Source organism: Mobula birostris, chromosome 2 (assembly GCF_030028105.1).
Source record: "Mobula birostris isolate sMobBir1 chromosome 2, sMobBir1.hap1, whole genome shotgun sequence".
NCBI lineage: Eukaryota > Metazoa > Chordata > Chondrichthyes > Myliobatiformes > Myliobatidae > Mobula > Mobula birostris.
The window spans coordinates 28,378,077-28,391,306 of NC_092371.1; the positions used below are offsets into that span (position 1 = coordinate 28,378,077).

The 13,230-nt window shown below is 42.0% G+C and overlaps 1 protein-coding gene across 8 annotated transcripts in view; it reads left to right on the plus strand.

Annotated features, from left to right (window-relative positions):
• Nucleotides 1-13,230, plus strand: part of pcif1 (phosphorylated CTD interacting factor 1) — a 138,997-nt gene that overhangs the window by 77,532 nt on the left and 48,235 nt on the right. For all 8 annotated transcript variants that reach the window (XR_011882704.1, XR_011882703.1, XR_011882705.1 and 5 more), the window contains 2 exons: nucleotides 254-353; nucleotides 11,131-11,293. Coding sequence is in view for 5 of the 8 variants with exons in the window: in XM_072239253.1 (XP_072095354.1) it covers nucleotides 254-353; nucleotides 11,131-11,293 (263 nt within the window). In the remaining 3 variants the exon portion in view is untranslated. The remainder of the gene's footprint in view (nucleotides 1-253; nucleotides 354-11,130; nucleotides 11,294-13,230) is intronic.

The window sequence follows — 13,230 nt, forward strand, 5'->3', positions numbered from 1 at the left end:
TGTTAAGCAAGAATTGAAACATTCCAACCTATTGTGGGAATTACTGTGTCTGTCAGATAACAGGTTGATTATGGTTTCAGGTATAGTGAAAGTTTTCCGAAACCCCTTTGGAGTTGTTGTTGGCGTGATTATAGAATTTTAAAGTAAAATAATGTATTTCAGGCTCTGAGAAGGATCTTGATTCTTTTTGTCTGTTTGGAAATAATGATCTTAGGATCCATTTTGTCCTGATTACTTTTTGCTGCTTCCCCAGGAATGCTACACCAGATATCAGGAAAACTGTGAAGTGGAACGTTGAAGATACTTTCAACTGGCTACGAAAGGAACCATCTGCAACAAAAGAAGATTATATGGTAAGAGAAAAGCTAAAAGTTAAAAGGAAGATTACAAAATAATACAATAATAGCTTGAATATTAATATGGTCATTTAGGTCAGGGATAGAACATAGAATAGTACAGGCCCTTCGGCCCACAATGTTGTGCCGACCCTCAAACCCTGCCTCCCATATAACCCCCCACCTTAAATTCCTCCGTATACCTGTCTAGTAGTCTCTTAAATTTCACTAGTGTATCTGCCTCCACCACTGACTCAGGCAGTGCTCTCTGAGTAAAAAACCTTCCTCTAATATCCCCCTTGAACTTCCCACCCCTTACCTTAAAGCCATGTCCTCTTGTATTGAGCAGTGGTGCCCTGGGGAAGAGGCACTGGCTATCCACTATATCTATTCCTCTTACTATCTTGTATACCTCTATCATGTCTCCTCTCATCCTCCTTCTCTCCAAAGAGTAAAGCCCTAGCTCCCTTATTCTCTGATCATAATGCATACTCCCTAAACCAGGCAGCATCCTGATAAATCTCCTCTGTACCCTTTCCAATACTTCCACATCCTTCCTATAGTGAGGCGACCAGAACTGGACACAGTACTCCAAGTGTGGCCTAACAGGAGTTTTATAGAGCTGCATCATTACCTCGCGACTCTCAAACTCTATCCCTCGACTTATGAAAGCTAACACCCCATAAGCTTTCTTAACTACCCTATCTACCTGTGAGGCAACTTTCAGGGATCTGTGGACATGTACCCCCCAGATCCCTCTGCTCCTCCACACTACCAACTATCCTGCCATTTACTTTGTACTCTGCCTTGGAGTTTGTCCTTCCAAAGTGTACCACCTCACACTTCTCTGGGTTGAACTCCATCTGCCACTTCTCAGCCCACTTCTGCATCCTATCAATGTCTCTCTACAATCTTCGACAATCCTCTACACCATCTACAACACCACCAGCCTTTGTGTGGTCTGCAAACTTGCCAAACCACTAGTCACAACCTTCCAATCCGAATGTACTCCCTCCACCACGACCCTCTGCCTTCTGCAGGCAAGCCAATTCTGAATCCACCTGGCCAAACTTTCTGAATAAGCCGTGTGGAACCTTGTCAAATGCCTTACTAAAATCCATGTAGATCACATCCACTGCACCACCATCCACTGTGACCTCATCTGGTTTGTTACCTAATACTAGATCTAGTATGGCATTCCCCTAGTCGGCCTGTCAACATACTGTGACAGGAATCCGTCCTGGACACACTTAACAAACTCTGCCCCATCTAAACCCAAGGAACTAATCAGGTACCAATCAATATTAGGGAAGTTGAAGTCACCCATGATAACAACCCTGTTATTTTTGCACCTTTCCAAAATCTGCCTCCCAATCTGCTCCTCGGTATCTCAGCTGCTACCAGGGGGCCTATAGAATACTCCCAATAGAGTAACTGCTCCCTTCCTGTTCCTGACTTCCACCCATACTGACTCAAAAGAGGATCCTGCTACATTACCCACCCTTTCTGTAGCTGGAATACACCAGTAATGCCACTCCTCCTCCCCTTTCCCCACTTCTCTATCCCTTTTTAAAGCACTGAAATCCAGGAATATTGAGAATCCATTCCTGCCCTGGTGCCAGCCAAGTCTCTGTGATGGCAACTACTTCATAATTCCATGTATGTATCCGAGCTCTCAGTTCATCACCTTTGTTCCTGATGCTTCTTGCATTGAAGTACACGCACTTTAGCCCTTCTACCTTCCTACCTTTACACCCTTTATTCTGTTTCTCTTTCCTCAAAACCTCTCTATACGTTAGATCTGGCCTTACTCCATGCACTTCTTTCACTGCTGTATCGCTCTGGGTCCCATCCCCCTTGCAAATTAGTTTAAACCCTCCTGATCCATGCTAGCAAACCTACCTGTAAGGATATTGCTCCCCCTCGAGTTCAGGTGCAACCCATCCAATCTGTACAAGTCCTACCTTCCCCCGAAGAGATCCCAATGACCCAAAAATCTAAAACCCTGCCCCCTGCACCAACTCCTCAGCCACGCATTCAACTGCCATCTCCTCCAATTCTTACCATCACTATTATGTAGCACTGGCAGCAATACTGAGAACACCACCCTTGAGGTCCTGTTCTTCAGCCTTCTGCCTAGTTCCCGAAACTCACACTTCAGGACCTCATCCCTTTTCCTGCCTATGTCATTAGTACCAACATGTATCACGACTTCTGGTTGCTTTCCCTCTCATACCAGGATGTCGTGCACCTGGTCGGAGACATCCCGGACCCTGGCACCCGGGAGGCAACAAACCATGCAGGTGTCCTTCTCACATCCACAAAATCTCCTGTCTGCTCCCCTGACTATAGAGTCTCCAATGACGACAGCTCTCCTCTTGTCCGTCCCACCCTTCTGCACAGGGTCAGACTCGGTGCCAGAGGCCATGCCACCATGGCTCACACCTGGTCGGTCGTCCCCGCCAACAGTATCCAGGACAGTAAACTTATTATTCAGGGGAATGGCTACAGGGGTGCTCTGCACTACCTGTCTACTCACCTTGGCTCTCCCCCCTCTGACTGTCACCCAACGACCTGCTTCCGACAGCCTAGGTGTGACTACCTCCTTGTAGCTCTCATCTATGACTGCCTCATTCTCCCTTACGAGTCAAAGATCATCCAGCTACTGGATAACGAAAATCATGAAATAATGAGCATCAGTGCAAGAATTGGATTCATAGAGAATTGTCAGTGGGGAACTGGGGCCAAACAAGATGGTCTTTAAAGAAGAATTAGAGTCATAGAGGAATAGATTAATGAGGTAATAAGAACTCAGCAGCGTAGTAGTTATAATACTGTATTATCGATCTAGGGGTAGGAGACAGGATTTTAAATCCCACCTTAGCAAATAAGGAATTTAAATAAATTAATTGAAATTTCTGGATTATTGTAAAATTCTCTAATTCTTTAATGGCGCTTTGTTATGAACAGAAAATATTTTCCCAATCAGTAGGAACAGATTCAGAAATAGTTACTCCATAACTCTAGATCTATAACAGTGTTGTTGATTCGTAACTGATCACTAAAATTGTGATAAAAACATAGGATGGACAATCTGTGAATGATCGAGGCAACTAATATGAAGTATGCAATGATATACTGTATGCCATTCTCTTCTGTCCTTCACCAACATTTCCAGACTTAGCAAAATTGGAAGATCTATCCCATAGAAAAGTCTGGCAAATCAGTCTAGGCAAACGCAGGAATGGTGTGCACACACTGGAATACAATCAGGAATTAATGGCTGTGGGAATCCTTAACTCTGAATGGAATTCATGCAAGTGTCATGAACTTATACCAGGGCATGAAAGATTTTGAGCATCACTTGAAAGAAGCACTAGGAGCAGCAAGAGAACAAGTTGTACTCTGGATGGGGTTTCTTCGATGTCCCTCACCAGAGGTAACATGGTAGAATATTACTATAGTACAGAAAGAGGCCCTGTGCCACAGTCTGTGCCATACCATTAATCTACATACTTCCATCGACTGGAACCTGGATCCATAGCCCTCAATATCCCACTCATCCATGTACCTATCCAAATTTCTTTTAAATGTTGAAATCAACCCCTTATCCACCACTTGCACTGGCAGCTTGTTCCACACTCTCATCACCTGCTAAGTGAAGAAGCTCTCTCCCCCCCCCCACATCCCCCTAAAACATTTCACCTTTCACCCCTAACACGTAACATCTAGTTGTAGTCTCACCCAGTTCAGTGGAAAAAGCCTGCTTGCACGTGCTCTTATCTATAACCTTCATAATTTTGTATACTTCTATCAAATCTCCCCTGATTCTTCCATGCTTTTGGGAATAAATTCCTTACCTTTCCATTCTTTCCCTATAACTCAGGTCTTCAAGTCTTAGGAAGATACTTGTAGATTTTCTCTGCATTCTTTCAATCTTATTTACATCTTTCCTGTAGGTCAGTGACCAAAACTGCACCCAATACTTCAAATTAGGCCTCACCAATGTCTTATACAATTTCAACATAACATCCAACTCCTGTATTCAGTACATTGATTTATGAAGGCTAATGTGTCTAAAGCTTTCTTTATGGCCCTATATACCTGTGACACCCCTTTCAAAGAGTTAATGGATCTGTATTTCCAGAACCTTCTGTTCTACCACACTTCTCAGTGCCCTACCCTGGTTGGTCCTCTCAGAGTACACACCTCACATGTGTCCGTGATAAATTCCATCTATCACTTTTCAGCCCATTATTCCAGCTAGTCCAGTTGCTACTTTGACCTTATCCTCAAAAATGTATTTGTTGCAAAAGCTCTGACCATGATGTGATTGAGTATGATGTATTATGAATGATCATCTTCATACTAAGATACCCTCCATCATGTTATGTGGCATATTCATTGTGGTGAATGGGATAGATTCACGTTAGATTTGGCAGCTCAAAACTCACATCCTTCCAGCCCTTAGGTTAAGACTTCTCACCAGAATCTATGACATTATAGATAGGCACCCAGCATATTCCGTGCTCAAGCCAAGGGTGAATTCTGTTTCAGTGAGGAGTTTAAAGCCAGGAAACTACTAGGCATAGCTAAAAATGAGATGCCAAATTGCTGAAGGTACAGGACAGGACTGCATTAATAGCAAAGGACAGTATCATGCTGCAGACAGAAGTAGGAAATCAAACCACATACCCAGAAAATAACATAACTGCCTTTTATTTTAATACCAGCACAATCTTGAATATGATCTTCTGCAACAGCAAGGTTGAGTGTGTTCCCATTGTAATTTATTGTGGAGTGTTACTAGACCATGTACTATTCCTTAAGGCCCTTCTAAAGGAGGGAGGCAATAAGACAGAGTTAATATAGTTCAGAAACTGCCAGCTCAATCTAGGGAGTACTTCATTAGTGGTGCTGGTATCTGCAAGACCTCTTACATATTCAAGAGCTGAGTGTTGTGTTCTGTTGTGGCCCAAATACAGCTACAATTACAATAATATTCAGTTTAACGCTGTAACTCAGTATATCATTGAAATGTCAAAGCGCTGTCTAGCACCATGGCTGCCTTTGCAGGCATGCATCACTTGTCCTTCCATACACCAGGATGCCACCAACCTTCACAAAATCAAGTGAATTGAGGAAAATAAACCCTTCCCATTCAGTAAAAGCTGGCTGCATCAAACCCATCTCTGAGTGCAATCAGGTCATTCTGACCTTAATGAAGTTTGAGATACTAAAGGAACTTGCGGGTGGTCATAGACAAGCATATTGTGACAGACAGCTATGCTCTCCTCACCCTGTAAGGCCATACGTCTGTCACCATACCAGGTAGTATGCAGTCCTGAGCTCCGTTGACACCGCCCTGCCCAGCACATTCCCTCACAGGAAGTCCTTACATATTGCCACAGTGGCTCACTCGATCAATCCATTGATGAGATCAGGAGTGCCAGCTGAGGACTGACACCTCAACAGTTTCTGGCACAGTTGCACTGTCAATAACCCATCTTTTTCTTTATATACAATAGTGCGCAAAAGTCTTAAACATCCTAGGTTTATATAAATTTTGTTTTAGATGTTTATTTTTTGTCTTCTGCATTAGTGTGTCAATAGAAAAGAGCAAATTTTAGATTTGCAAAAAATCATTTTCCAAGAAATTAAATGTTAGAGAATGTTTTGCATTTCATTATAAAAAAGTAACATATTAAGTATTAGTCCACTTTTCAAATAAAAACTGGATTACCTTGTCGGTATATAGCCCGGTGTATGATTAAACAAAGATAACATAGAGCTGTTAATCATCAATGACATAATGAATTCAATGAACTGAACTGATTAACTAGAACAGAAGCAGGTGTAGAAGGAATCAAACTGGGTGAAGGACAACCAGACTAAAAGGTGAGGGTGCAGCAGAAGTGACATTTTAACTTTCAAATCATAAGTTCTTATACCAAGAGTGAGCATAGTATCAAGGCACTAGTGGTCATCCTGCATCAGGAAGGTCTCCTGAACTGAAATTTTGTGGCAGACAGGAGTTTCAAAATGTGCTGGCCAAGCTCTCCTGAAGAAGCACAAAGAAATGGGCAAGTTGCGGAGCAAAAACACAGTGGTCAGCTATAGAAACTAAGTGCAGTAGAAGAGATGCATCAAACTGATGTTCCTTCTAAATTGGAAGAAGTCCAGCATTGTTATTAGCTCTTAACTCAAAGAAACCACTGGAACCACTCTACAGTCTAGAGTAGTCTTGTTGGAAACATAGAAAATAGATGCAGGAGTAGGCCATTCAGCCCTTCAAGTCGGCACTGCCATTCAGTATGATCATGGCTGATCATCCAACTCAGAACCCTGTACCTGCCTTCTCTCCATACCCCCTGATCCCTTTAGCCACAAGGGCCATATCTAACTCCCTCTTAAATATAGCCAATGAACTGGCCTCAACGGTTTCTTGTGGCAGAGAATTCCACAGGTTCATCACTCTCTGTGAGAAGAAGTTTTTCCTCATCTCGGTCCTAAAAGGCTTCCCCTTTGTCCTCAAACTGTGACCCCTCATTCTGGACTTCCCCAACATTGGGAACAATCTTCCTGCATCTAGCCTGTCCAATCCCTTTAGGATTTTATACGTTTCAATAAGATCCACCCCCTCAATCTTCTAAATTCCAGCAAGTATAAGCCTAGTTGACCCAGTCTTTCATCATATGAAAGTCCTGCCATCCCAGGAATCAATCTGGTGAACCTTCTTTGTACTCCTTCTATGGCAAGAATGTCTTTCCTCAGATTAGGGGACCAAAACTGCACACAATACTCCAGGTGTGGTCTCACCAAGACCTTGTACAACTGCAGTAGTACCTCCCTGCTCCTGTACTCGAATCCTGTTGCAATGAATGCCAGCATACCTTCCGCCTTTTTCACCACCTGCTGTACCTGCATGCCCACTTTCAATGACTGGTGTATACCCAGGTCTCGTTGCACCTCCCCTTTTTCTAATCGGCCACCATTCAGATAATAATCTGTTTTCCTGTTCTTGCCACCAAAGTGGATAATCTCACATTTATCCACATTAAATTCCATCTGCCATGAATTTGCCCACTCACCTAACCTATCCAAGTCACCCTGCATCCTCTTAGCATCCTCCTCACAGCTAACACTGCCGCCCAGCTTCGTGTCATCCGCAAACTTGGAGATGCTGCATTTAATTCCCTCATCTAAGTCATTAATATATATTGTAAGCAACTGGGGTTCCAGCACTGAGCCTTGCGGTACCCCACTAGTCACCGCCTGCCATTCTGAAAAGGTCCTGTTTATTCCCACTCTTTGCTTCCTGTCTGCCAACCAATTCTCTATCCACATCAATACCATACCCCCAATACCGTGTGCTTTAAGTTTGCACACTAATCTTCTGTGTGGGACCTTGTCAAAAGCCTTTTGAAAATCCAAATATACCACATCCACTGGTTCTCCCCTATCTACTCTACTAGTTACATTCTCAAAAAATTCTATAAGATTCATCAGACATGATTTTCCTTTCACAAATCCATGCTGACTTTGTCCGATGACTTCACCGCTTTCCAAATGTGCTGTTATCACATCTTTGATAACTGACTCTAGCATTTTCCCCACCATCGATGTTAGGCTTACCGGTCTATAATTCTCCGGTTTCTTTCTCCCTCCTTTTTTAAAAGCGGGACCGTCCAATCCTCAGGAACTAATCCAGAATCTAAAGTGTTTTGAAAAATTATCACTAATGCATCCACTATTTCTTGGGCTACTTCCTTAAGCACTGTGGGATGCAGACCATCTGGCCCTGGGGATTTATCTGCCTTCAATCCCTTCAATTTACCTAACACCACTTCCCTACTAACATGTATTTCCCTCAGTTCCTCCATCTCAGTAGACCCTTGGTCCCCTACTATTTCTGGAAGATTAATTATGTCCTCCTTAGTGAAGATAGAACCAAAGTAGTTATTCAATTGGTCTGCCATGTCCTTGTTCCCCATGATCAATTCACCTGTTTCTGACTGTAAGGGACCTACATTTGTCTTAACCAATCTTTTTCTTTTCACATATCTATAATAGCTTTTACAGTCAGTTTTTATGTTCCCTGCCAGCTTTCTCTCATAATCTTTTTTCCCTTTCCTAATTAAGCCCTTTGTCCTCCTCTGCTGGACTCTGAATTTCTCCCAGTCCTCAGGTGTGCTGCTTTTTCTGGCTAATTTGTATGTTTCTTCTTTGGAATTGATACTATCCCTAATTTCCCTTGTCAGCCATGGGTGCACTACCTTCCCTGGTTTATTCTTTTGCCAAACTGGGATGAACAATTGTTGTAGTTCATCCATGCGATCCTTAAATGCTTGCCATTGCATATCCACCGTCAACCCTTTAAGTATCATTTGCCATTCTACCTTAGCTAATTCATGTCTCATACCTTCAAAGTTACCTTTCTTTAAGTTCAGAACCTTTGTTTCTGAATTAACTATATCACTCTCCATCTTAGTGAAGAATTCCACCATATTATGGTCACTCTTACCCAAGTGGCTTTGCACAACAAGATTGCTAACTAACCCTTCCTCATTACTCAATACCCAGTGTGGAGTGGCCTGCTCTCTAGTTGGTTCCTCGACATGTTGGTTCAGAAAACTATCCCGCATACATTCCACAAAATCCTCTTCCTCAGCACCCTTACCAATTTGGTTCACCCAATCTATATGTAGATTGAAGTCACCCATTATAACTGCTGGTCCTTTATTGCACGTATTTCTAATTTCCTGTTTAATGCCATCCGCAACCTCACTACTACTATTAGGTGGCCTGTACACAACTCCCACCAGCGTTTTCTGCCCCTTAGTGTTATGCAGCTCTACCCATATCCTCCCGGCTCATGTCCTTCGTTTCTATTGCGTTAATCTTCTCTCTAACCAGCAATGCCACCCCACCTCCTTTTCTTTCATGTCTATCCATCCTGAATATTGATATTCCTGAATGTTGAGCTCCCATCCTTGGTCACCCTGGAGCCATGTCTCTGTGATCCCAACTATATCATATTCATTAATAACTATCTGCACATGCAATTCATCTACCTTGTTACGAATGCTCCTTGCATTAACACACAAAGCCTTCAGGCTTGCTTATACAACACCCTTAGCCCTTATACAATTATGTTGAAAAGTGGCCCTTTTTGATTTTTGCCCTGGATTTGCCAGCCTGCCACTTTTACTTTTTGCTTCTACCCTCATTTTACACCCCTCTATCTCTCTGCACTTCTTCCCATCCCCCTGCCACATTAGTTTAAATCCTCCTGAACAACAGTAGCAAATGCTCCCCCTAGGATCCAGCCCAGGTGCAGACCGTCCTGCTTGTACTGGTCCCACCTCCTCCAGAATTGGTTCCAATGCCCCAAAAATTTGAATCCCTCCCCTGTGCATCATTTTTTCAAATCTGCATCAAATCTCAGTTTCATAAGAAAATCAGCTGGTATGTTATTCCAAGCACCTTGGAGAACTTGCCACAGTTCTCCTGCAGACTTTGGCTGCCTTGCCATGAAAGTGGTCTTCATGGAAGAGTTGCTGCCAAAAAGCCATTTCTCCAAAGGGAAAACAGAGCCAAGAGACTCACCCATGCTCAAAAACACAAGGACTGGGGTGCTGAACAATGGTGGCAAGAGATTGATGTCAAAATTTGAAACTTTTAGCTCAAACAATGGCCTTTTGTTTGTAGAAGAGCTTGAGAGCACGACATAGATGATTGGCTGCAGCCAACAGTGAATCACAGCAGAGGTTCCCTGCAGGTTTGGGACTGCATTTCTGCAAATGGAGTTCGTAATCTGGTCAGAATTAATGGAATTCTCAATACTGAGAAGTACAAGCAGGTTCTCATTGATCACTCTATACCACCAGGGAGGCATCTGATCAGTTCCAACTTCACTCTGCAGCAGTACAATAACCTCAAGTACATGGCCAAAATCGTAAAGAACTATGCAAACACAAGGAAATCTGCAGATGCTGGAAATTCAAGCAACACACACAAAATGCTGATGGAAGGCAGCAGGCCAGGCAGCATCTATCTTGACCCGAAACATCGACTGTACTTGTTCCTATAGATGCTGCCTGGCCTGCTACGTTCCACCAGCATTTTGTGTGTGTTGCTCGTAAAGAACTATCTTCAGTGAAAGTGAAGAACAAGGAGTTCAGCAACAGATGCTATGGCCTCCACAGAGCCCTAATCTCAACATCATTGAGGCTGTCTGCAGTTACCTGGAGAGACAAGCAGGCAAGGCAGCCAAAGTCTGCAGAAGAACTGTGGCAAGTTCTCCAAGGTGCTTGGAATAACATACCAGCTGATTTTCTTATGAAACTGAGATTTGATGCAGTTTTAAAGGCAATGGGTGATCATAACAAATATTGACTTAGTTTTTTTTACTGTTTATTGATTTTTATAGGAAAGTTTTTGATATTTAGAAACTTCATTTCATTATTTTTGTAAGCATCTTTACTTTACAGATTTTTTTTTAAATATACCAAACACTTTTGCATAGTACTTTAATACTGGAATGATCCCTTTTAGCACTGATTCTAGCAGAACTCTTGTTTCTGAGCAGGTGTCCTGAACACTAAATAACAATAGAGCAGAAAAGCTAATGCTTCATACCAAGAAATTTCAAACTATTGATAGAGGTATTGGAACTTAAAGAATGGTAATATGAAAATCGTGGGTTTTGTAAATGCTATTTATGAATACTTCTTTATAGAAATATATTGTGATCTAATTTGTTGGATGAAATCCTGAATCTTGTTTATTGCAGGAGAGGCTTGAACATTTGCGGAAACAATGTGGACCCCATGTGGCAGCAGTGGCTAAAGATTCAGTGGAGGCAATCTGTGGAAAGATATATTACATATCTAGTGAATATGCGAAGCGAGTCCGAGAGAAGCATTTAGCAGTACTTCGTGAGTGCAATATCTCAGGTGAGTTATGCAGTCACTAGCAAGCCAATAATAAAGATTTAAAGTATCAAGAGTATCATGAACTGGATAACAGAGCTTTTACTGTTCTAGCTTCTTTGGGCTCCTTTCACACCAAAAATGTAGGTCACCATTATTTATCAGAGGTTTTTCTGTATCTTCCATCAAGATGGATACAAAATAGTGGTTAATTTCTGTCATTTCCTTGTTTTCCAATGTATTGTCTCCTATCTCATTCTATAAAGGACCCACATTAACTTCTAGTCTTGTACTATGTGTGTAAGAAGTCTCATAGTCTGCTATTATGTTTCTCACTAGCTAACCCACATAATCATCTTTTTTCCTTATTAATACCTTTTCATCGTTTACTGAATTCTGAAGCTTTCACAGTACTTAGCCTTATTACATTTTTGGGCAATTTTGCCTTTGATCTAATACAGTTTTTAACTTCCCTTCATGGCAATGACTGGACCATTGTTCCTCTTGGCATTTTGTGCTATATTTAAGTAAACTATGTATTAATATTAAATGTTAGGCAATTTTTACTTATTGTCATACATTATACAGTGCCTATAAAAAGTATTCACATTTCTTCCTTGCCCCCACCCCCCTCCCCCCCCCCCAGAAGTTTTCAGGATTTGTTGATTTACAGCATTGAATTTAATTTGGCTTTTTTTTTGACACTGATCAACAGAAAAAGTCTCCTTTGAGTCAAAGTGAAAACAGGTCTTTATAAAGTGATCTAAATTAATTACAAATATAAAACACTAAACTAGATTATGAAGACACGCAATCCTCTTTCTATTGTCATTTAGTAATGCATGCATTAAGAAATGATACAATATTTCCTCTGGTGTGATATCACAAAACACAAGACAGACCAAGACTGAGAAAACTAACAAAACCACATAATTATAACATATAGTTACAACAGTGCAACAACACCATAACTTGATGAAGAACAGTCCATGGCACAGTAAAAAGTTCAAAATCTCTCAAATGTCCTACATCTCACGCAGACGGGAGAAGGAAGAAAAACTCTCCCTGCCATGCCCGACTACAGTCCGACTCTGAGTCGTCCGAAAACTTAGAGCCTCCAATCTGCTCTCCGACAGCGAGTACCGAGCACCATCTCTATCCGAACGATTCGACCTCAATCTCGGTCGCCAACAGCAGGCAAAGCCGGGGATTTTGAGGCCTTCCCTCCAGAAGATTCTCGATCACGCAGTAACAACAGCAGCAAACCTGCGTTTCAGAAATTTCTCCAGATGTTCCTCTGTGCTTTCACGTCTGTCTCCGTCAAATAATTGATAACATAAATATTCAGCACCATTAATATGACACACCAACTCTTCATTGGTGCAGCCAATTGATTTTAGAAATCACATAATTAGTTAAATGGAGTGTGCAGTAAAGATGTTTCAATTGATTATAGTAGAAATACACATGTATCTGGAAAGTCCAATTGCTGGTGAGTCAGTATTCTGGCAAAAACTACACCATGAAGACAAAAGAACACATCGAGCAATTTTGCAAAAAAGGTTATTGAAAAACCCAAGTCAGGAGATGGATGCAAGAAAATTTCCAAGTCACTGAATATCCTTTAGAGTACAGTCATCAAGGAATGGAAAGAATATGGCACAGCTGTAAATCTGCCAAGAACAGGCCATTCTCAAAAACTGAGTGACCATGCAAGAAAGGGACTAGTGAGGGAGGCCACCAACAGACTTATGATAACTCTAGAGGAGTTACCAATTTCAGTGGCTGAGATGGGAGAGACTGCATGTACAACTGTTGCCCAGGTGCTTCACCAGTCACAGCTTTATGGGAGAGTGGCAAAAAGAAAAAAAATACTCTCATGAAATCGTTGCTAGAGTTTACCAGAAGGCACGTGGGAGACTCTGAAGTCAGCTGGAAAAAGGTTCTGTGGTCTGATGAAA